The sequence below is a fragment of the Nerophis ophidion genome, linkage group LG11 (genome assembly GCF_033978795.1).
Source record: "Nerophis ophidion isolate RoL-2023_Sa linkage group LG11, RoL_Noph_v1.0, whole genome shotgun sequence".
Lineage (NCBI taxonomy): Eukaryota > Metazoa > Chordata > Actinopteri > Syngnathiformes > Syngnathidae > Nerophis > Nerophis ophidion.
This window is the reverse complement of record NC_084621.1, coordinates 58627986-58654011: the sequence shown is the minus strand read 5'-3', so window position 1 is coordinate 58654011 and position 26026 is coordinate 58627986. Positions and strand designations below refer to the sequence as shown.

At 39.8% G+C, this 26026-nt stretch overlaps 1 protein-coding gene across 1 annotated transcript in view; it reads right to left on the bottom strand.

Annotated features, from left to right (window-relative positions):
- Positions 1 to 6633, bottom strand: part of galr1a (galanin receptor 1a) — a 55829-nt gene extending 49196 nt beyond the window's left edge. The window contains exons 1-2 of the mRNA XM_061914744.1: positions 5803 to 6633; positions 1442 to 1507 (exon numbers count right to left, since the gene is read on the bottom strand). Of these exons, the coding sequence (XP_061770728.1) occupies positions 1442 to 1507; positions 5803 to 6468 (732 nt within the window). The 5' untranslated portion in view covers positions 6469 to 6633. The remainder of the gene's footprint in view (positions 1 to 1441; positions 1508 to 5802) is intronic.
- Between the last annotated feature and the right edge of the window lie 19393 nt (positions 6634 to 26026).

Here is a 26026-nt window from a genome sequence, read left to right as displayed (position 1 = left end):
TTATTGAAATTCAATGAGTTGGTACGTTTGCAAGCAACTAAAATTATGCACAAAGCAAACTGTAACCTGCTACCCAAAATAGGAGAAATATAACCTGAGGAAATATATATCTACTTGAAACATTTGTATGCACATACAACACTTAAAACCTTTAGCACAGTGGTTCTCAAACCTTTTTTCAGCAAGTACAACCTAAGAAAAACAGGCTCTCCAAGTACCATCATAACATTAAAACACAGTAGCGTAGTTGGCCTAAATATTCATTAAAAACCAAGCAAAGGTTTTTTTTAATGACTACCGGTATATTTAATATTTTTGGCCACTGTGACATTACACACAGTTTGAACAGTAACACTGTTTGAATATTTAATTGATTATTTGGCGTACCACTAGATGGACCCAGTGTACTACTTGTTTGCCATAGTTTGAGAATCACTGTTAGCATATCACTTTGTGTAATTCCTTTATGAAATAGGTGGAGAAAAAAAAGTCAAACAATATACAAATATGATCGATGTGTTTTCAAAGTAAAAAGAAGAAGAATCCTGATAAACATATGCAAATGATTGATGAATGGAGACATAAACTATTTTATCACATTATGTGCATTACAACTTATCTGTTCATGTAAACTTTACCTATGTGTTTATTTTAGGGCTGTCAAAATTAACAAGTTAACTCATGTAATTAATGGTAAAAATATGTATTGCATTAATCATGAACACACCATGATTAATCATGTACTTTATTTTGACTGTACAAGCTTTTATCTTAAGCGCTAAACGGTCAATGATCAGCTCAATACATATGTCATTACAAAAATGAGCGAGGAGACTCCAACCGGTGTGCTTGCTGGCAAATTTCACTCCAAAATACAGTTTGAAATAACTTCAGATAAAACCGTTACTAGGTTTTGTGCAAAATAAGTGACACGCATTCTAGTAAAACGTTTAAAAACATTCCTGGATGACATTCTAACAATAACACTGCATTTGTGTACAAATAATGGGGTTGTTTGTTAAGCAAATTTCCATCAGGCAAGCTAGTAATTACCTGTGATTAATTATGATGAATCCAAATTCTAAAATGTGTATAATCTGAGTAAACAATAATTTGACAACCCTAGTTTATTTACTTATTTGGTCGTTTGTGTTACGGTTTGAGTATAAGAAGTGAAAACATGTGTAGGATTAAAAAGCTTTGCTTATTCCTACTCCTTTTCAGACATGTCGAAAATGTAAAATTGTCAATGTGTGATGCTTTACTTTGTAATTGTATGCGTGATCAAACTAAATGAATACAATAACCAAAATAATCTTTACCAAGTGGGAAGAGGAATGACTTCATTGAGTAATGTGATTATACTCAATGTGAACACAATACATGGCTTGAGAATGGAATAGTAATAATCTCATTATTTCTTTTTAAGTGTATTACTTACCTTTTTCTTTGATGCCTCAGACTTTTTGGACATATTTCTTAGCTTTTTGTGCAAATGATTTAAAACCTGCAAGAAATGAAGGTATAATATGAGTGGCATATAGGGCTGCAGTTAGGGTTGTGCGATATACAGTCGTGGTCAAAAGTTTTGTTAAATTTTTGTTTCTTCTGACATCACATGGACAAAAATAAGACTTTCTGGAGGAAAGTTTCTGTCGTCAGATGAAACAAAAAAGGAGATGTTTGGCCACAATACCCAGCAATATGTTTGCAGGAGAAAAGGTTAGGCCTTTAATTCCAGGAAAACCATTCCTACTGTCAAGTATGGTGGTGGTAGTATTATGCTCTGGGCCTGTTGTGCTGTCAACGGAAATGGTGCTTTACAGAGAGTAAATGGGACAATGTAAAAGTAGGATTACCTACAATTTCTTCAGGACAACTTAAAATCATCAGCCCGGAGATTGGGTCTTGGGCGCATTTGGGTGTTCCAACAGGTCAATTACCCCAAACACACGTCAAAAGCGGTAAAGAAATGGCTAAATCAGGCTAGAATTAAGGTTTTAGAATGACCTTCCCAAAGACCTGACTTAAACGTGTGGACAATGCTAAAGAAACAAGTCCATGTCAGAAAACCAACAAATTTAGCTGAACTGCACCAATTTTGTCAAGAGGAGTGGTCAAAAATTCAACCAAAAGCTTGCCAGAAGCTTGTGGATGGCTACCAAAGGCGCCTCATTGCAGTGAAACTTGCCAAGGGACTTGTAGCCAAATAATAACATTGCTGTATGTATACTTTTGACCCAGCAGATTTGGTCACATTTTCAGTAGACCCATAATAAATTCCTAAGAGAACCAAACTTCATGAATGTTTTTTGTGACCAATGTGTTCCAATCACTCTATCACAAAAAAATAAGAGTTGTGGAAAGTATTGGAAACTCAAAACAGCCATGAGATTATGTTCTTTACAAGTGTATGTAAACTTTTCATCGCGACTGTATATGGTCAATACTAGGATGGTTAGATTGAAAATTTTTGCTTTCACAAATCTTTTGTTATTTTAACCATTGTTGACAAACTCAGGAACCAAGACCAAGGACAAAGGATTTTAATCAGAGCCAATATTCAGATATCATTTAAATGTTTAATTGATTGTGTTACACCACCATGCTGTTTTTTTCTGATCAAAATTGTGATCAAAATTGCAATCATTCATTATCTACAAAATTTAAATATAAGTTTCAATATTGGTATAAACAATATTGCCCCTGTCAATACTTGGTATTAGATAGATAGTAGATACCCAAATGTACATTATCACCCAAAACTAATGTAAAGGCGACAAATACAAATGTGTTGATAGAACCACTTTAAAACAGAAAGTAACCAGATATTATCAGTAAATTTGCAAGTAAAAGATGTAAGGATATAAATAAAATAAAGATGTGCAGATCAATCAACCGATTTTCATGAACAAGATATGTGATCGCCATTGCCAATTTATGCTTTTCAAGGCCGATCACAACGTTGATCCTCTTTGGCTGACACTGTATTAATTTTTAGCGACATGAGTGACAGGCAGCTCCATTCATAGTGTGCAGCCACTCTTCTAAAATACTATTAATATAATTCATTATGGCAAATAAACTGTATTTCTTTGTATCTTACGTATCATTATCACTGGAAGAAAAAGCTGAATATGTTACACACAGAAGAAGAGAATAAGGAACTTGTGAAAGTATTCTATTGATACTGTTAAAGTCACCATATCTAAAAATGTACAGTTAATACATGTGATTGGTATCGGTATTGGGATCGGTCAATCTCACTCATGGATGATTGGTGTCAGAATCTGCAGCACAAAACCCTAATTGAACATCCCTAAATAAATAAAAGCGTTCGCCATTTTCCGCCACACACAAACACGTACACGCACAGACACGCACACACACACACAAGCAAACACACACTCACACACACTGCCAGCACGCTCATGTGCGCTCAATTGTAGCAGCTGTGTGTAAACTTTGTCTGCATATTTATGGTTCCAGGCACTCATCAATTTGTATTAGTTGCACTCATTAAACCAGGGGTGTCATCACAATCGTGGTTAACCTAAAAGGGCCACATTAATTGATGTGGTGTACTACATAAAACGTGGTGGACCACGTTAAAATAAGCGGAAGACCACATTGAATTACATGGCGTGCCACCTTAAATGACGTGACAGACCACTCTAAATAATGTGACGAACCACATTAAATGATGTGGAAGACAACGTTTAATGATGTGGCAGACCACGTTAAATGATGTGGCAGACCACATTAAATGATGTGACGGACCGTATTAAATTACATGATGGACCACGTTAAACGATGTGGCGGACCACGTTTAATGATGTGGCGGACCACGTTTAATGATGTGGCAGACCACGTTCAATGACAAGATGGGCCACATTTAATGATGTGACTGACCACTTTAAATGATCTGGCGGACAACAGTAGATGACATGTCAGACAACTTTAAATGATGTGCCAGACCACATTGAATGACATGGCGGGCCACATTGAATGACATGGCGGTCCACATTAAATGATCTGGTGGACCACATTGGATGACATGACAGACCACATTGAATGACATGGTGGGCCACATTAAATGATCTGGTGGACCCCATTGGATGACATGACAGACCACATTGAATGACATGGTGGGCCACATTAATTGATCTGGTGGACCCCATTGGATGACATGACAGACCACATTGAATGACATGACTGACCACAGTAAATGATGTGGCGGACCACGTTGAATGACCAGGGAGGCCACAATAAATGACGTGACTGACCACTTTAAATGACGTTATAGACCACATTAAATGACGTGGCGAACCATGTTAAATGATGGCAGACCACATTAAATGACGTGACGGACCACGTTAAATGACGTTATAGACCACATTAAATGACGTTATGGACCACATTAAATGACGTGGCGGACCACTTTAAATGACGTGGCAGACCATGTTAAATGATGGCAGACCACATTAAATGACGTGATGGACCACATTGAATGACAAGGCAGGCCAAATTCAATGACTTGACTGACTACGTAAAAAGATGTGGCGGACCACATTGAATGACAAGGCAGGCCACCTTCAATGACGTGACTGACCATGATAAATGATGTGGCGAACCACATTGGAGGACACGGCAGGCCACTTTCAATGACGTGATTGACCATGATAAATGATGTGGCGGACCACATTGGATGACACGGCAGGCCACGTTCAATGACGTGATTGACCATGATAAATGATGTGGTGGACCACATTGAATGACGAGGTAGGCCACAGTAAATGGCGTGACTAACCACATTACATGACGTGACGGAGCACTTTAAATGACGTGACGGACCACACTGAATGATATGGCGGTCCACATTAAATGATCTGGTGGACCACATTGGATGACATGACAGACCACATTGGATGACATGATAGACCACATTGAATGACATGACAGACCACACTGAATGACATGGCGGTCCACATTAAATGATCTGGTGGACCACATTGGATGACATGGTGGGCCACATTAATGACGTGATGGACCACGTTAAAGGACGTTATAGACCACATTTAATTACGTTATGGACCACATTAAATGACGTGGCGGACCACTTTAAATGATGTGGCAGACCATGTTAGATGATGGCAGACCACATTGAATGACATGGTGGGCCACATTAATGACGTGACGGACCACGTTAAATGACGCTATAGACTACATTAAATGACGTTATGGACCACTTTAAATGATGTGGCAGACCATGTTAGATGATGGCAGACCACATTGAATGACATGGTGGGCCACATTAAATGACGTGACGGACCACGTTAAATGACGTTATAGACCATATTAAATGACGTTATGGACCACATTAAATGACGTGGCGGACCACTTTAAATGACGTGACTGACCATGATAAATGATGTGGCGGACCACATTGGATGACACGGCAGGCCACCTTCAATGACGTGACTGACCATGATAAATGATGTGGCGGACCACATTGAATGACGAGGTAGGCCACAGTAAATGACGTGACTGACCACATTACATGACGTGACGGAGCACTTTAAATGACGTGACGGACCACATTAATTTATGTGGCGCACCACGTTGAATGCCTGGTGGGACAAATGTAATGAAGATGCTGGTTGCATTAAATGAAGTGGCGGGCCACATCTGGCCCTCAGGCCTAGAGTTTGACATCTGTGCAGTAAACAAATAATTAAAGCAACCAAATACAAATCCAAGCAGTTTCATGCTGAGAAATGACATTTGAAAGGGTCTCCTCACCTTGGAGTAGCAGAAGGAGATGAGCAGCAGGGGCAGCACATAACCAAAAACGAAGGTGCAGACCACGTAGACTTTCTTCTGGTTCTGATCCGGCCACACTTCCCAGCAAAATGTCAGATTTCCCCCGCCGTGGAAGATGTTCTGGTAGTACATGATAGGCGCCGCCATGGCCAGAGACAGCACCCAGATGACCACCACGCCAACGAAGGCGTGCTTGGCCACCCTGATGGTGGACGACCTCCTGGAGTGGACGATGGCCACGTACCTGTCCACGGACATGGCCGACAGCGTGAAGATGCTGACCAGCATGGACACGGTGAAGAAATAGTGGATGAACTTGCATATGAAGGCGCCGAGGACCCAGGTGGGCATCATGTAGATGGTGGACTGGAAGGGGATGCAGAAGACGAGGTAGGACAAGTCCGCAATGCTGAGGTTGAGGATGAAGATGTTGGTGGTGCTGCGCGGCTTTCCCGGTTTGCTCCTGGCCAGCACGGTGATGACCACGGAGTTCCCCAGCACTCCCAGCACGAAGATGAGCGCGAACACCAGCAGCGTGACGACGTTATCCGTGCCGATGCCCAGTAAAAGTTTCCCGTCCTCCTCCGCTCGGCTGAGGTTCCACGGCTCCCCCGCCAGCCAAAGCGACTCCTCCGGTAAATCCATCACTGAGTCCGGACCCGCGGTGTCAGTTACGACGTCTTCATAGTTCGGCGCGGTCAAAGGCGCCGAGGATTTCCGAAATACTTTACGTATTCCTAACAGTTATATTAAAAAATAAATCTTCCACTTAAAGAATCTTGTGTAATGCCTGAGCGGAGCGCGCACCTGATGCGCCTCTACGCACCGAAAGCGGGCTAGCATTCTGACGGACTTTCTCACACTCATGACAGCAGGGGCTGGGCTCAGCGCTGACGTCAGCAATTTGCATATTTCTTATTTCTTAGATCAGGGGCCGGGAACCTTTTGGGCTGAGAGAGCCAAGAAGCCAAACATTTCAAAATGTAGAGCCATATAATATTTTTTTTAACACTGAACACAACTAAACGCGTGCATTTTTAAGACCAACATTTCTAGAGTATAATAGGTCTCTTGTTCTTTGTAATAACAGTGTTAATCGGAAGCTAACTGTGGAGGGGGCGTGGCCTGCGGGCCTGCAGCGAAGTGGGGTGTTGCCACGATCAGCCTCGAAATCAGCGATTTAGGTGCGTAGAAGGCCCACCTGGGCCTTGTTATCTAATCAACTGTCGCTCTGTTATAAGCAGCAGCCAGGAGGATAGATGGGGTTGGAGCTGGAGCTGTCACGCCAAATTTCTTCTCCCTACAAAAACCTTCCACCCCCCCGCCCCATTTACTTCCGTGGTCATGATTAATACAGGCGTTTTGTTAACGCTATATTATAAAAATACAGACATTTGTTAACGCTATATTATAAAAAAAATGTAAAAAACAATTTACAAACACAAGCTATGGGATGACGTTAGGGGAAACGTGACCCCGGAAGTAAATGCGTCATCTCATAGCTTGTGTTTGTAATTTTTTTTTTTTTTTTTTTTTTAAATATAGCGTTAACAAAACGTCTGTATTTTTATAATATTGCGTTATATTTTTATAATATAGCGTTATATTTTTATAATATAGCGTTAACAAAACGTCTGTATTAATCATGACCCCGGAGGTAAATGGGGGGGAGGTTTTTGTAGGGGGGAGGAAATTTGGCGTGACAGAGCCAAAGCACGAGCAAGGATGACAGAAAAAAAGACAATTGCTGGAAAGCAACTGAGAGACTTATTGAAAAATAAAACAATATTGTAACCCCAGGAACAGGCTCTAATGTCGGTGCTTGGTGGTCTGAAGAACCCCCAGGAGGGCAAGCCCCACACTAACCAATAATAAATAAATAACTTCCTACCATTACCGCAACTTCTTGAACAGATGCGGTAGAAAACGGATGGATGGATTAAAAATGCATGAGAATGTTTTATATTTTGAACATTATTTTCAACACTGTGATTACAAGTGGAATTATTCATTACTTATCGCAGGGGTCGGGAACCTTTTTGGCTGAGAGAGTCAAGAAGTCAAATATTTCAAAATGTATTTCCGTAAGAGCCATATAATATTTTTTTTTTAACACTGAACACAAGTAAACGTGTGCATTTTTAAGTAAGGCCAACATTTCTAGAGTATAATAGGTCTCTTGTTCTTTGTAATAACAGTGTTAATCGGACGATAACTGTGGAGGGGGCGTGGCCTGCGGCGAAGCGGGGTGTTGCCACGATCAGCCTCGAAATCAGCGATATAGGTGCGTAGAAGGCCCACCTGGGCCTTGTTATCTAATCAACTGTCGCTCTGTTATAAGCAGCAGCCAGGAGGAGAGATGGGGTTGGAGCTGGAGCTGTCACGCCAAATTTCTTCTCCCTACAAAAACCTTCCACCCCCTATTTACTTCCGAGGTCATGATTAATACAGGCGTTTTGTTAACGCTGTATTATAAAAATATAACGCTATACTATAAAAATACAGACGTTTTGTTAACGCTATATTATAAAAAAATGTGAAAAACAATTTACAAACACAAGCTATGGGATGACATTAGAAGAAACGTGACCCCGGAAGTAAATGCATCATCCCATAGCTTGTGTTTGTAAATTGTTTTTTAATTTTTTTTTAAGTATAGCGTTAACAAAACGTCTGTATTTTTATAATATAGCGTTATATTTTTATAATATAGCGTTAACAAAACGTCTGTATTAATCATGACCCCGGAAGTAAATGGGGGGGGGGGGGTTGTAGGGGGGAAGAAATTTGGCGTGACAGAGCCAAAGCACGAGCAAGGATGACAGAGAAAAAGACAATTGCCGGAAAGCAACTGAGAGACTTATTGAAAAATAAAACAATATTGTAACCCTGAAACAGGCTCTCAGGTCGGTGCTTGGTGGTCTGAAGAACCCCCAGGAGGGCAAGCCCCACACTAACCAATAATAAATAAATAACTTCTTACCATTAACGCAACTTCTTGAACTTGCGTTAATCCATCCATCCAACGGATGGATGGATTGAAAATACATGAGAACGTTTTATATTTTGAACATTATTTTCAACACTGTGATTACAAGTGGAATTATTCATTACTTATCGTGTTAAGCAAAGTCAGCTCAGATTTATCCGAGAGCCAGGTGCTGTCATCAAAAGAGCCACATCTGGCTTTAGAGCCATAGGTTCCCCACCCCTGTTTTAGATTCTAAGAAATAAATATGACGTGAAATACAGTTGGGTGTGCCATGGGAGATGATCTAATTCAGGGGTCACCAACGCGGTGCCCGCGGGCACCAGGTAACCCGTAAAGACAAGATGAGTAGTCCGCTGTGCTGTTCTAAAAATAGCTCAAATAGCAGCACTTACCACATTTTTAATTCTAAGAGAGACAAAACTCAAATAGAATTTGAAAATCCAAGAAAATATTTTAAAGACTCTGTCTTCACTTGTTTAAAGAAATTCATTTATTTTTTACTTTGCTTCTTATAACTTTCAGAAAGACAATTTTAGAGAAAAAATACAACCTTAAAAATGATTTTAGAATTTTTAAACACATATACCTTTTTACCTTTTAAATTCCTTCCTCTTCTTTCCTGAGAATTTAAATCAATGTTCAAGTTTTTTTTTTATTGTAAAGAATAATAATTACATTTTAATTTAATTCTTCATTTTAGCTTCTGTTTTTTCGACAAAGAATATTTGTGAAATATTTCTTAACATTTATGATTAAAATAAAATAAAAAAATCTGGCAAATCTAGAACATCTGTAGAATCAAATCTAAATCTTATTCCAAAGTCTTTTGAATTTCTTTTAAAATTTTTGTTCTGGAAAATCTAGAAGAAATAATGATTTGTCTTTGTTAGAAATATAACTTGGTCCAATTTGTTATAAATTCTAACAAAGTGCAGATTGGATTTTAACCTATTTAAAACATGTCATCAAAATTCTAAAATGAATCTTAATCAGGAAAAATTACTAATGATGCTCCATAAATTCTTTTTTTAATTTTTTCAAAACGATTCGAATTAACTAGTTTTTGTCTTCATTTTTTCGGTGGAATTTTGAATTTTAAAGAGTCGAAATTGAAGATAAACTATGTTTCAAAATGAAATGTTCATTTCTTTCCTGTTTTCTCCTCTTTTAAACCTTTTAATTAGGTGTTTTTTTCATTGTTTATTCTCGACAAAAAAACTTCCGTAAAAGGAAAAATGTACGACGGAATGACAGACAGAAATACCCATTTAAAAAAAAAATATATATATATATATATATATATTAAAGGTAAATTGAACACATTGGCTATTTCTGGCAATTTATTTAAGTGTGTATCAAACTGGTAGCCCTTCGCATTAATCAGTACCCAAGAAGTAGCTCTTGGTTTCAAAAAGGTTGGTGACCCCTGAACTAATTTCACCTAATTTGGTTAAAAATATTTTGCAACCAGTAATTATAGTCTGCAAATTATGTGTTCAATCAATCAATCAATCAATGTTTATTTACATAGCCCTGAATCACAAGTGTCTCAAAGGGCTGCACAAGCCACAACGACATTCGCGGTACAGAGCCCACATAAGGGCAAAGAAAAACTCACCCCAGTGGGACGTCGGTGAGTGAATATGAGAAATATCAATTCTTGGAGTCACGATTCGATAATATATCGATGTTTTCGATTCGATTCGGTTTCTTGATTCAAAAACGATATTTTTCCGATTCAAAACGATTATGTATTCATTCAATACATAGGATTTCAGCAGGATCTACCCCAGTCTGCTGACATGCTAGCAGAGTAGTAGATTTTTGTAAAAAGCTTTTATAATTGTAAAGGACAATGTTTTATCAACTGATTGCAATAATGTAAATGTGTTTTAACTATTAAACGAACCAAAAATATGACTTATTTTATCTTTGTGAAAACATTGGACACAGTGTGTTGTCAAGCTTATGAGATGCGATGCAAGTGTAAGCCACTGTGACACCATTGTTCTTTTTTTTAATTTTTATAAATGTCTAATGATAATGTCAATGAGGGATTTTTAATGACTGCTATGCTGAAATTATAATTAATATTGATACTGTTGTTGATAATATTCCTTTTTGTTTCATTACTTTTGGTTTGTTCTGTGTCGTGTTTGTCTTCTCTCAATTGCTCTGTTTATTGCAGTTCTGAGTGTTGCTGGGTCAGGTTTGGTTTTGGAATTGGATTGCATTGTTATGGTATTGCTGTGTAGTGGTTTGTTGGATTGATTTAAAAAAAATAAAAAAATAAAAAAAATGTGAAAATTAAAAAAAAAAAAATGTTTTTTTTAAAAATGAGAATCGATTCTGAATCGCACAACGTAAACGATTCGACTCGTATTCGAATCGATTAATTCCCACACCCCTAATAAGCATAATCAATCACCACAGTATACATTGCTCTTCTTCAAACATGATTTGGCTATTGCATTTAATCTCTGATGATAAGACCTCTTCAAATGAGAAAAATTAATCGATCAATATGATTGTACTTTTTTTTTTTTACCATATGTGATGCTCAAATAGTACAGCACAAACCTTGCCTTCTATTATCACAAAGAAAAAATACGTTAAGGGTTCCATTGAACATGGCTGACTAATACATGAAAAGATTAAAGCTCTGATAGAGAAATTGGCAAACGTTCAGTTAAAAAGTTAGTATGTGTAATCAATGACCAACATTACATGATTAAAAAGTATGTTTACACATTTTCAAAATGCTACCAATTAATACTGACCTGCAAAAACGACTGGGCATGCTGTAATATGCATGCCTGGCCAGTAGTTGGCAATGTCACTTTGTAAAGAATGATGCATGCGTGTTCACCAACTGCTTGTCCTCCCAGCTCTTATCTCAATGTGTATTTGTGAATCCTAATCTGCAGTTTAAAATTTAACTTATGTTGGTTGAGGTATACTCGCGCAAGCATATACTTAAGGCACACGCACCATTATGTAAACACACAGCCAACGACTATTTTCCAGCATAAACTGTTTAAAACAGTACAGATAGTACAACTCTTAAATTCAAACAAAATGAATGGGTGAAAACCTCCAAAAGTGTCTAATCGTGACCAAGAGAGAAGTGAAAAGCAGCATGTAATAATTCCAAATTTGCTTTTGTCCAAGTTAAAGTTTGTGTTAAGTTTACTAAATGGGAAGTACATTCTAGTGTTCTGGTAATAATCCGGCAATTTAAAGAACTGCAAAGTGATCGGTGCTTTGTATTTGTTCATAGAGTAAATGCAACTGCTACGCTTGAATGAAAAAGTTTCAGCCACATTCAAAATCTCTGCCAAATCAGTGACGGCCTAAATTCAATCCCACCAGGAATTGGCAATTTGCGACAATTCCCGCAAAATCAACCAATCCCCGTAAAATATGCCTTATGTTCAATTCCTGCAACTTCCCCAAATATTTCGGCCAAATTGTCTCTGAGCGGCGCTCAAACACGCACGTAAACTGACAAATCAAAATGTTTGTTTAAATGGTGCAGGAACAAACAATGTGTAACAACATATCAACTTGTCGATCTCCCACGCAGCTCAGAGCTACTTCCGTTTCCTGTCTACGGTGGTAAGCCTTCTGGGTAATGAAGTATATAAACATTTACTTCCTAGTTTCTGTGTATTGTCTAATTCAATCTTGATTTATCCATGGTAAGACAATAATGCTCTGACAATGTGCTTTACTGCCATCTAGTGTCTTATTTTAGTGTTGTATGAAACAAGTAAAACATCAATTAAGTGTTTTCCAATTAGTGTTGCAATCCTGGGCATATTGGGATTGAGGTTAAAAGGAACACTTAAAATATTGGTGACAAATTCATAACATCACAGGTCAATTCAATGTTGAAAAAAGCCTGAAAACGGGCATTTTTTAAATGTTTTCGGTCGAAATATATAAATATTTCTCTGGAACACGTACTCCGGCTTCCTCCCACTTCCAAAGACATGCACCTGGGGATAGGTTGATTGGCAACACTAAAATTGGCCCTAGTGTGTGAATGTGAGTGTGAATGTTGTCTGTCTATCTGTGTTGGCCCTGCGATGAGGTGGCAACTTGTCCAGGGTGTACCCCGCCTTCCGCCCGATTGTAGCTGAGATAGGCGCCAGCGCCCCCCGCGACCCCGAAAGGGAATAAGCGGTAGAAAATGGATGGATGGATGGACAACCGTCACTCTCTATATGCAGACACACGCTCTGCATTTAGGGTCCCATGAGCCATGGGAGGCTTCGTTTTGTGTGAAAAAGCGCATGTCAAATAATGGATGACAGGGCACTTCATATTTAGCTGTACTGCACACATGCAGTCGTGGTCAAAAGTTTACATACACTTGTAAAGAACATAATGTCATGGCGGTCTTGAGTTTCCAATAATTCCTACAACTCTTATTTTTTTGTGATAGTGATTGGAGCACATTCTTGTCACAAAAAAACATTCATGAACTTTGGTTCTTTCATGAATTTATTATGGGTCTACTGAAAATGTGACCAAATCTGCTGGGTCAATAGTATACATACAGCAATGTTAATATTTGGTTACATGTCCCCTTGGCAAGTTTCACTGCAATAAGGCACTTTTCGTATACCATCCACAAGCGTCTGGCAAGCTTCTGCTTGAATTTTCAACCTCTTCTCTTGACAAAATTGGTGCAGTTCAGCTAAATGTGTTGGTTTTATGACATGGACTTGTTTCTTCAGGATTGTTCACACGTTTAAGTCAGGAATTTGAGAAGGCCATTCTAAAACCTTAATTCTAACCTGATTTAGCCATACCTTTAACACTTTTGATGTGTGTTTGGGGTTATTGTCCTGTTGGAACACACAACTGTGCCCAAGACCCAATCCCCGGGCTGATGATTTTAGGTTGTCCTGAAGAATTTGGAGGTAATCCTCCTTTTTCATTGTCCCATTTACTCTCTGTAAAGCCCCAGTTCCATTGGCAGCAAAACAGGCCCAGAGCATAATACTTCCACCACCATGACAGTGTTCCTGGGATTAAAGGCCTCACCTTTTCTCCTCGAAAATTATTGGTGGGTCTTGTGGCCAAACAGCTCCATTTTTGTTTCATCTGACCACAGAACTTTCCTCCAGAAGATCTTATCTTTGTCCATGTGATGTCACTTTCTTACGTTTTTCCTTACCGCGCAGCTTTAGTGATGGTCTTCCAAGAGACTGATACTGGGTGTGAGTTCTGGTTGGACATATGTCAGGAAGGTTTACAAACCTCTGCTTATCTTACGTTAAGACTGAACAATTTATTTGAGCATGAATTTGTTTTAGTACAAAACAAGTCCAAACTATTCTAACCGTTTGCTTTTCAGTTGACATCCTATCACAGGGTTTTATTGGATTCTTATTTTCTTACACAGCAAAGCGGCAAAATCCTTATGCTGCACCGTCAGCAATCACACGAGCGGTGACAGGTGTCGGCAAACGTAGATGGTAGATATATTTTTTGCTCCTGTTAAGACATGAGAGACCAGAGAGGCAACTCTGTGTGCTGAGGTGGGGGAGGTAGGGGAAGGAGTCAAGCCAGCAGGCAGAAAGTAAACAACAATGCAGCAGAAAAGGCATGATTTGACAAATCCACATCTAATTGGTCATCAAAGATATTACCAATGAGGTCAGAAACGGAGGTATTTTATTATCGTCAAGTGGTTATTTTTAAAATCAGATTAATCACACTCTCGCAATGTGATTAATCCTGATTTATCAGATTATTATTTGCTTGCATACATATAATTTGCGTCAGAGAATACCCCGATGTTTAATGTAATTCGTTTTTTAAATGTTTTACTTAACTGCAAGTCAGTGATTGCACAAAACTTGGTGACAGTGAAGTGCAGTAAGAATAAGCGCACATTTTGAAAGTTTTTGCAGTAACATAGAAAACTAGGTACTGATGTACACTATGGTGGCGCATGCACCAATCGCAGCAATTCCGGTCCTGTGAGGGTCTTTCCGCTCTGCTCGCACAGCAGCAGCACCAGTTGACTGACTGCCTTTGAGTGATCCAAGACACAAAAAAGTCTCCAGTAACTTTGGAAAACATCACAGGATTTGTCATTAGTAGCTGTTTACATAAAAAGTCACCAAGGGGATTAAGAAATTGCCAGAATTAGCCACAAGGTTGCCAAATTGGCATCACTGCACACGGTGGCTGCATACTTGCCAACCTTTAGACCTCCGATTTCGGGAGGTGGGGGGTGGGGGGCGTAGTCGGGGGTGGGGTGGAGGCGTGATTGGGGCGGGGGGTGTGGTTAAGAGGGGTGGCGTATAATTCACCAAATCGAGTATTTCATATATACTTCATATATATATATATATATATATATATATGTATGTATGTATGTATGTATGAAATACTTTACTTTAACTGAATTCTAGCTATATATATATTTTATTTTATATACAAATAAAATAAATAGTTGAATTTTAGACGGCACCTATCGAATACACGGTAATAAAAACACATGTGTTCTACTACCATGAATTGATTAACGTGGACCCCGACATAAACAAGTTGAAAAACTTATTCGGGTGTTACCATTTAGTGGTCAATTGTACGGAATATGTACTGAACTGTGCAATCTACTAATGAAAGTATCAATCAATCAATCAAAATTGTACTGTGCTTGCTGGTTACTAAGAAACAACAACAACAACACTTACCTTTCATTATTTGGTTAACCTTTGTTCTGCCATTTGCGTATTGGCGAGCGATCTCCGAATCCGGGAACATCCTTCGCGGATTTGTTGTAGACATCCGCAAATGAGAATGGGATGTTGCTTCCAGCTATCAGCATAGCCATCTTGTCTCAGCATAAGATACACCATTGGTCTCCATTTTGCAAGGTGGGCCATAATATTGGGTTGTGAACGATGCTGCGCTGCGGACGCTTTGTGCTTTGCTGACTGACCGTTCATGGCTGAGTATATCCGTTCACCGTGTTCAATGGAGAAGTCTGTTCTACAGAATTTACAGGCAACATACCCCTTCCCCTTCGAACTCTCCTGGATAAACTGAAATTCTTGTTTCCAATCGTTTTGGAACTTACAAGCGTATTTCTTCATTTTGCTCGTCGACGGTGTAATATATTGGGTTGGAGTCAATGACCAGGCGACGTGATGAAGTTACGTCTCTTTACTGTGGGCTTCAGAACAGACATTAAATTCTATGTACAGTAGATGGCAGTATTGTCCTGTTTAAGAGGGTCACAACATTGAGTCAGGTTCTCATGGAGCTGGAGTGGGCGTGGCCTCAAGCTCCGTCTGAATTTGGGAAGATTTTCGGGAGAAAATTTGTCCCGGTAGGTTTGCGGGAGAGGCGCTGAATTTTGGGAGTCTCCCGGAAAATCCAGGAGGGTTGGCAAGTATGGGTGGCTGTCTATTCCAAAAAAATATATTTTTAAATGTATATGTGGTGAGCGCATGTAAATTGAGCCAGCATAGTTTGTTGTCCTGTTTGCTGTACGTGTATTATTCATGCTAGCGACGCCATCCTCACGTTCATGATCCGCTTTCAGATGCTAATGTAGCATTCATGCTAGCGACGCCATCCTCACATTCATGTTTCACTTTAAGATGCTATTTTAAACTTGATAAGAAAGTTTTGTGCTACCATACTAACTAATGACCGAAGTTTTATCTAACTGAGTTTGTTTTGAAAGGGGCAGAGCACATATTTTGCAAATAATTATTAACTTTAGAATTTGATGCCAGCAACATGTGACAGAGAAGTTGGGAAGGTGGCAATAAATACTGATAAAGTTGAGGAATGCTCATCAAACACTAATTTGGAACATCCCACAGGTGTGCAGGCTAAATGGGAACAGGTGGGTGCCATGATTGGGTATAAAAACTCGTCAGACCACAGAACACTTTTCCACTTTGCATCAATGCATCTTAAATGATTTCGGGCTCAGAGACGCCGGCGGCGTTTCTGGATGTTGTTGATGAATGGCTTTCGCTTTGCATAGTAGCTTTAACTTGCACTTACAGATGTAGCGACAAACTGTATTTAGTGACAGTAGTTTTCTGAAGTGTTCCTTAGCCAATGTGGTGATATCCTTTAGAGATTGATGTCGGTTTTTGATACAGTGCCGTCTGAGGGATCGAAGGTCACGGTCATTCAATGTTGGTTTCCGGCCAAGCCGCTTACGTGGAGTGATTTCTCCGGATTCTCGGAACCTTTTGATGATATCATGGACTGTAGATGTTGAAATTCCTAAATTTCTTTCAATTGCACTTTGAGAAACATTGTTCTTAAACTGTTTGACTATTTGCTCACGCAGTTGTGGAAAAAGGGGTGTACCTCGCCCCATCCTTTCTTGTGAAAGACTGAGCATTTTTTGCGAAGCTGTTTTTATACCCAATCATGGCACCCATCTGTTCCCAATTAGCCTGAACAACTGTGGGATGTTCAAAATAAGTGTTTGATGAGCATTCCTCAACTTTATCAGTACTTATTGCCACCTTTCCCAACTTCTTTGTCATGTGTTGCTCGCATCAAATTGTAAAGTTAATTATTATTTGCAAAAAAAAAATGTTCATGAGTTTGAACATCAAATATGTTGTCTTTGTAGCATATTCAACTGAATATGGGTTGAAAATGATTTGCAAATAATTGTATTTCGTTTACATTTACATTTGACATAATTTCCCAACTCATATGGAAACGGGGTTTATAATACCAAATGTTATCTGCAGGGCAAACTGTCGGGCAAACGTAGAACCTTAGCTTAGCCGAGTAAATACAGTAATCGCAATGGAAAAGGGACATTTTTTTCCACTGCAGCTTCAGGTCTCTGAATACCAGTGAAAGCAAATTGTTAAAAAGTTAGGATAAGTTATTGTTACTCATGGAAATCATTTTTGGAGTTTGATCAACTCATTTCCTTAAAAGTTCTCAAATAACTGACAAACAGCCTCATAATGTGTATTTGCATTAAGTACTTGAAGGGGAACTGCACTCTTTTTGGATTGATTTGGATTATTCACAATCATTATGACGAATAGATTTTTTAAATGCATTCTAACTCATAAATAAACGTATATAAAAGTCTGCTTGCAGCGGAGCAAATGGAAAGTTCTCTATTCCGCTCATCAAACCCAATAAAAACACATCCAAAAAGCACCAACAGTCCTCCTATTACATGTTGTGACCTGAATATTGATATTGTTGTTATAAGCGCTAACGCAGACAAAATATTTAGACCAGTGCCGTGCCGTGATCACTGGCACGTGTGCCAATGTTTAAATCATTAAGTGCTAAGTTGCTTCCTCACTTCTTTTGCTCGTGAAACTTTATTGTAGATCATAAATCACTTCTCTCACCTGGATAGCAGAAGGACGAAATTGTAATCCAACATGTTGGGACACTTTGACAACCAATTTAGACCCGGAAATGGCAAGAACAACACGATAAGACGCTTGGTTGCATCCCCCTTCTTTACGAGGATTATGAGTCATTCGTCATCTGAAAGGGAATGTAATAATATCAATCAATCAATCAATGTTTATCTATATAGCCCTAAATCAAAAATGTCTCAAAGGACTGTACAAACCACCACGACATCCTCGGTAGGCCCACATAAGGGCAAGGAAAACTCACACCCAGTGGGACGCCAGTGACAATGATGACTATGAGAAACCTTGGAGAGGACCTCAAATGTGCCCCCCCCCCCCCGGATGTCGAGCGGGTCTAACATGATGCTGTGAAAGTTCAATCCATAGTGGCTCCAACACAGCCGCGAGAGTTCAGTTCGAAAAGGATCCAAGACAGCAGCGAGAGTCCCGTCCACAGGAAACCATCCCAAGCGGAGGCGGATCTGCATCGTAGAGATGTCCCCAACCGATACACAGGCGAGCGGTCCATCCTGGGTCCCGACTCTGGACAGCCAGTACTTCATCCATGGTCATTGGACCGGACCCCCTCCACAAGGGAGGGGGAAGCAGAGGAGAAAAAGAAAAGAAGCGGCAGATCAACTGGTCTAAAAAGGAGGTCTATTTAAAGGCTGGAGTATACAAATGAGTTTTAAGGTGAGACTTAAATGCTTCTACTGAGGTAGCATCTCGAACTGTTACCGGGAGGGCATTCCAGAGTACTGGAGCCCGAACGGAAAACGCTCTATAGCCCGCAGGCTTTTTTGGGGGCTTTAGGAATCACTAATAAGCCGGAGTCTTTTGAACGCAGATTTCTTGCCGGGACATATGGTACAATACAATCGGCAAGATAGGATGGAGTTAGACCGTGTAGTATTTTATGCGTAAGTAGTAAAACCTTAAAGTCACATCTTAAGTGCACAGGAAGCCAATGCAGGTGAGCCAGTACAGGCGTAATATGATCAAACTTTCTTGTTCTTGTCAAGTCTAGCAGTCGCATTTTGTACCAACTGTAATCAAAAAAAAAAAAAATAAATAAAAAAAAATATATATATATATATATATATATATATATATATATATATATATATATATATATATATATATATATAAATATATATATATTTTTTTTTTTCCAAGATGGCGCTGCTGTAGTGGCTGCTGTAGACAGGAGCTCTGTGCTCTTGTGTCATCCTTTTGTGTTTCCCTCTTGTTTTCATGTGGTATTATATTTTTTTGCATTTTGGTCCGGGACCCTTTGGGACTGTGTGACAAGGGGTGGCACTTTCGTGACCTCTGTGGTGCTTTTTTTGTGGACTTCTGGATCCTGCCTCCCAGGAGCCTTTTGGCCATGGAGACCAGCTGCAGGGTCTCTGCTACACCAGAGTCTGTTTGGATGTACTGGAGGAGATGCGGATGAGGGGACAGGGCTGCGGAGCTAGCACTGAGCTACTGGGACGGAGAGGCTTCGCGGTGTCTTGACTGTGTGAGCAGGTGTCGGACACCTCAGTCACCTTGGACGTATCCTCGCTCATCCATGCGGACTGGACACTGGCCGAGAGTGGAGTCGGCTGTCTTGGTTGCCTTGTTGGGTCTGCTTCTGTCTCTGGCCATGCTCCCTCCACCCCAGCAGACGATGGCGTGGAACACCGCAGAGGCCCCCACAGTGTATATGTTTATTTTATTTTTTATTCATAGCTGTATGTAGAAGTGTCTGGTTGTATCTGCTGCTTTAATGTCTTTAATGTCCTCTGTGTTCTTTGATGTTTGATGTTTCCCTCTTACACACATGGAAGAGGGATGTGTACTATGGCTATGAGCTGTTGTTTTTTTTTTTTTGTTTTGTTTTTTCCCTTGGTCTGCACCCCCACTCCAGGGCCTAGGCTAAGACCGATTTTTTAATTTTATTTTAATCTTCTATTTTTTTCTTCCCCCACCCCCCTTGTTTACCTGTATGTCATCTTTTTAGTAAGGGGCGCTGGAAGCCGGCAGACCCGTCAGTGATCCTGTTCTGTCTCCCTGTAATGTTTGTATGATCTTGAATGGGATTGTGCTGAAAATTGTAATTTTCCCGAAGGAACTCTCCTGACGGAATAAATAAAGTACTATCTATCTATCTATCTATCTATCTATCTAATCTTTTAATGCTAGACATGGGGAGACCCGAAAATAATACGTTACAGTAATCGAGACGAGACGTAACAAACGCATGGATAATCATCTCAGCGTCGTTAGTGGACAAAATGGAGCAAATTTTTGCAATATTACGGAGATGAAAGAAGGCCGTTTTAGTAACGCTTTTAATGTGTGACTCAAAGGAGAATGTTGGGTCAAAGATAATACCCAGATTTTTTACCGAGTCACCTTGTTTAATTATTTGGTTGTCAAATGTTACAGTTGTATTATTAAATAGAGGTTGGTGTCTAGCAGGACCGATAATCAGCATTTCCGGTTTTTTGGCGTTAAGTTGCAAAAAATTAGCGGACATCCATTGTTTAATTTCATTTCGACAGTACAATATATCAATCAGTATCTTAATGACAGCAGACTTCGTCAAGTAAGTGATATTGTTTATGTTTTTTGGCCCTCATAAAGTCTGCTGTGAGTAGAAATGCTGCTTGATTGCTTAAAATGATCAAAATATGTAAATAATAAATATTATAAATATGCCCGTTATTACATTGCATTAAAACTTACATATTGTATTTACAACTTTAATGGAGGTGTTTGTATATGTTTAAGGGCTTTTATAGGCAGAATGGAGCAACTCGCATAGGCTCCATTGTAAGCGGACTTTTGATTCCATTTATTCATAATTTGGGATGCATACAACAAAAAAAAACATGTTTTTGTCTTACATAAGGCTGTGAATGCTAGGCAAACGTCCCCCTCAAAAAAGTGCAGTTCCCCTTTAAAACACCTTCAATTAACCAGTTTATGGGTAACAGAAAATCCATGCTTTTATACTTTATACGCATGTCGAACTTCAATAAGGCTAATTACATCTGTGACAAATATACTGACATGCACAATCAAAACATGAATTAACTTCCAGCCAATAGTCAACTAAAACATCCAGTCATAAATTTGAGCATTAAAACTAAACATTTTATTCACCATCGGACATGTTTTCAAACAAGTAAAAATATGCCAATTTCCCCTGAACAACAATTGTGACAAATCTTTCCCCGGAGTATTTGATGTGATAGACAATCTATGCTGTTTTAGGTGCATTACCTTGACTCAGGCCTGGCTATTTCCATGGCAACACGTTTCTGTACCTGTTGAAATCTGTACAGGCGCTCGACTTAATGAGGTGTATTATATTTTACCTGACAATATCGAGCCATTTTCTCTGCCAGGAACTGATCCCTCTGCTGAATCGTCGTATTGTTGCTCCTTTTGTAATTATTTTTCCTCCCACAAAGTCTCTAACATCATCAGGAACTCTGTCAGGCTTGCTTGGGCCCCCATCCAACCTGTTGAGTCGTTTGCGAACGATTCGATCGAACACATCTTTTAAGTGAACATACTGAACCGAATCACTTCATGAACTGATTCGTTCCTTTCTCAGTTCAGTTGAGCTCCGCCGCGACCATGCCGGTATGAGTGGAACTGGCGCATTCTGAGACTCACTGAACCCTCGACGTCGGCGAACGACGCAGCCAGCTACTCATCATGGGGGCGGGGGGAGGGACTACACATATCCATCCATCCATTTTCTACCGCTTATTCCCTTTTGGAGTCGCGGGGGGCGCTGGCGCCTATCTCAGCTACAATCGGGCGGAAGGCGGGGTACACCCCGGACAAGTCGCCACCTCATCGCAGGGCCAACACAGATAGACAGACAACATTCACACTCACATTCACACACTAGGGCCAATTTAGTGTTGCCAATCAACCTATCCCCAGGTGCATGTCTTTGGAAGTGGGAGGAAGCCGGAGTACCCGGAGGGAACCCACGCATTCACGGGGAGAACATGCAAACTCCACACAGAAAGATCCCGAGCCTGGATTTGAACCCTGGACTGCAGGACCTTCGTATTGTGAGGCAGACGCACTAACCCCTCTTCCACCGTGAAGCCCGGGACTACACATACTTTTTTTTTATTGCATATTTAAGTTGATATTTCCATTTTTATATTTTTAAATGTAAGCTACAGAAATTTTAGTTTTATGTTGGCATTTCTGGCACTTGGTTTAATATTTGTTTTGTTTTATTTAAGGTAGCCTGTTTATTTTCTTTTTGTTTGCACATTTAAGTTGATGTTTTCCTTGTTATATTTTTAAATGTAGGCTACAGAACATTTAGTTTTTATGTTGGCATTACTGGCTCTCAGTTTACTTGTTTTATTTTGAAGGTATTTATTTTCTTTTTGTTTGCATAATTAAGTTTACATTTTCTTTGCTACAGAACATTTAGTTTTTATGTTGGCATTTGTTAAGGGTTTTTTTCATTTAATATTTGTGTTTGCAGAGAGCAATTCAAGTCTGTCGCCCTCTGGCCCACAGAACTGTAGCTGAGAGATTCAGGCTCGCTTCACGGATCTACAAGAACTGAGGACATGAATCACGTTCGCGCTGCACTCACTAAATCATTCAGAATCAGGACTCGCGATTCGCGAACGTACTGACGCAGAGAACTGACTGTGTCGCGGAGGATGACGTCACATTGAGGCTGTCGTTCAGTCACTGTGCGCGTCGTTCATTGGGTGCTGAGGGCTTGTGTCGTTCGGGAACTGACACACACCGAGATCTGCCGCTGGGGAAGGTGTTACTGACTCATGATTCGCCGACCTGCACACAGAACTGCTGCTGCAGAAGTGATTCGGTGAACTAATTTTTTGAACAAATCAATTTAAGGAACTGATTCCAGTGATTCAGTACAGTCAAAAGAACTGCTGATCCCATCACTACCTGATACCCAGCAGGCACAAGACATTAAAACAACATTGAGAACTTGTTGAATTGGGTCCTGAACTTAAGTGACTCAACATAACATTGAAACAACGTGTTTTTTGACGACCTCTAATCAACATCGGTTACTAACGTTGATTTGACCTGATATACAGAGGTCAGTACTGCATAGTTTCTTACTTGTCATCAGAGTTGTCATAAAAGCTCCACAAAACATCTCAGTGCTGGTGTCTGAACTGCTTCCATTTTCTTTCAAACACTTTTGGCAGCTGACCCATATACAATACATCCATAATGTAAAATCACCCTTACCCTAGCCATAAAACACTTTTCATGGCTGCTCTGCTGGCTCCCCACTCTACTTCTCTCAGACATCTCAGCAATGACTCCCCTTTTTTGTGTGAAGACCATTAAAACCCCACTATTTTTTTTTTCTTTCCTCACCTTACTCTTTAATTTAATTTCTGATGTGACCAAAATCTCTAGCATGTTTCCTTAAAGCTGCATTATCTGTGAATAATGAATGCCCAATACCGCCCTTAACATGTTGAAATATAGAATAGAATAGAATAGAATAGAATAGAATACAAACCCTGTTTCCATATGAGTTGGGAAATTGTGTTAGATGTAAATATAAACGGAATACAATGATTTCCAAATCATTTTCAACCCATATTCAGTTGAATGCACTACAAAGACAAGATATTTGATGTTCAAACTCATACACTTTATTTTCTTTTGCAAATAATAATTAACTTAGAATTTCATGGCTGCAACACGTGCCAAAGTAGTTGGGAAAGGGCATGTTCACCACTGTGTTACATCACCTTTTCTTTTAACAACACTCAATAAACGTTTGGGAACTGAGGAAACTAATTGTTGAAGCTTTAAAAGTGGAATTCTTTCCCATTCTTGTTTAATGTAGAGCTTCAGTTGTTCAACAGTCCGGGGTCTCCGCTGTCGTGTTTTACGCTTCATAATGCGCCACACATTTTCGATGGGAGACAGGTCTAGACTGCAGGCGGGCCAGGAAAGTACCCGCACTCTTTTTTTATGAAGCCACACTGTTTTAACACTTGTCTTGCTGAAATAAGCAGGGGCGTCCATGATAACGTTGCTTAGATGACAACATATGTTGCTCCAAAACCTGTATGGAGCTTTCAGCATTAATGGTGCCTTAAAAGATGTGTAAGTTACCCATGCCTTGGGCACTAATACACCCCCATACCATCACAGATGCTGGCTTTTGAACTTTGCGCCTATAAAAAGCCGAATGGTTATTTTCCTCTTTGTTCTGGAGGACAGCACGTCCTCTGTTTCCAAATATAATTTGAAATGTGGACTCGTCAGACCACAGAACACCTTTCCACTTTGCATCAGTCCATCTTAGATGAGCTCGGGCCCAGCCAAGCCGGCGGTGTTTCAGGGTGTTGTTGATAAACGGGTTTGGCTTTGCATAGGAGGGTTTTAACTTGCACTTACAGATGTAGCGACCAACTGTAGTTACCGACAGTGGTTTTCTGAAGTGTTCCTGAGCCCATGTGGCGATATCCTTTACACACTGATGTCGGTTTTTGATGCTGTACAGCCTGAGGAATCAAAAATCCGTAAAATCATCGCTTACGTGCAGTGATTTCTCCAGACGACGCATCAGGGTCCGGTTACCACACGCCGCTCTGGCCCAGTCAGATCCGACAGCATAGACTACAAAAGCAAAAGCTCAGGTTTGTAATTTCAGGATTGTAATGTTCAGAATTTTCAAAAAGTCATATCAAGATTTTTGGTTACAAAAAATAATCTCTGACTGCTATCAAGTGCTGTGGAACAGGGTCAAGATGTACTTTATTGCCTTCCCAACATCATATTTAGTAGAACGGGGCTTCAGTGCAGTCACCTTGCTTCTTTCCAAGCAAAGAAACCGACTGAAAATTACTGACCGCGGGGATCTACGACTTCTTCTTAGTGAGTTCCAGCCTGATGTTGAGAAGCCTATTTCCCTGCACCAAGCACATCCATCCCATTAATATTAAGTGTGAGACAATGAAGGTTACTGGTGGAATGTTTATTTACCATTCTATGTTGCTGAAACAGTTAAAACTGCAAAAAAATAAATTGGTTTACTAAATTGGGTTTTATTTGTGAAGTACACATTTGTGTTTAACCTTTCTCTTTTCAAATTGCAGCATCCCAAATATCAAGAAAAAGGTGTTTGTTTCCATATGTGTCAGGGGTGTGGGGGGGGGGGGGGTGGGGGGGGGGGGGGCTAGGAATTCACTGGGGAGCCAAGGGGGCGCCAGCCTGCAAAAGTTTGGGAACCATTGATTTAACGGACCGTAGATGGTAAAATCCCTAAATTCCTTGCAATAGCTTGTTGAGAAATGTTGTTCTAAAACTGTTCGACAATTTGCTTACAAATTGGTGACCCTCGCCCCATCCTTGTTTGTGAATTACTTAGCATTTCATGGAAGCTGCTTTTATACCAAATCATGGCACCCACCTGTTCCCAATTAGCTTTCACACCTGTGGGATGTTCCATATAAGGGTTTGATGAGCATTCCTCAACTTTATCAGTATTTATTGCCACCTTTCCCAACTTCTTTGTCACGTGTTGCATCAAATTCTAAAGTTAATGATTATTTGCAAAAAAATGTTTATCATTTTTAACATCAAATATGTTGTCTTTGTAGCATATTCAACTGAATATGGGTTGAAAATGATTTGCAAATCATTGTATTCTGTTTATATTTACATCTAACACCGTTCCCAGCTATAAGTCATCTGTTTTCATCGCATAATTCCACAGTATTCTGGAAATTCTGTGTTGCTGAATCTTTTGCAATTTGTTCAATGAATAATGGAGACA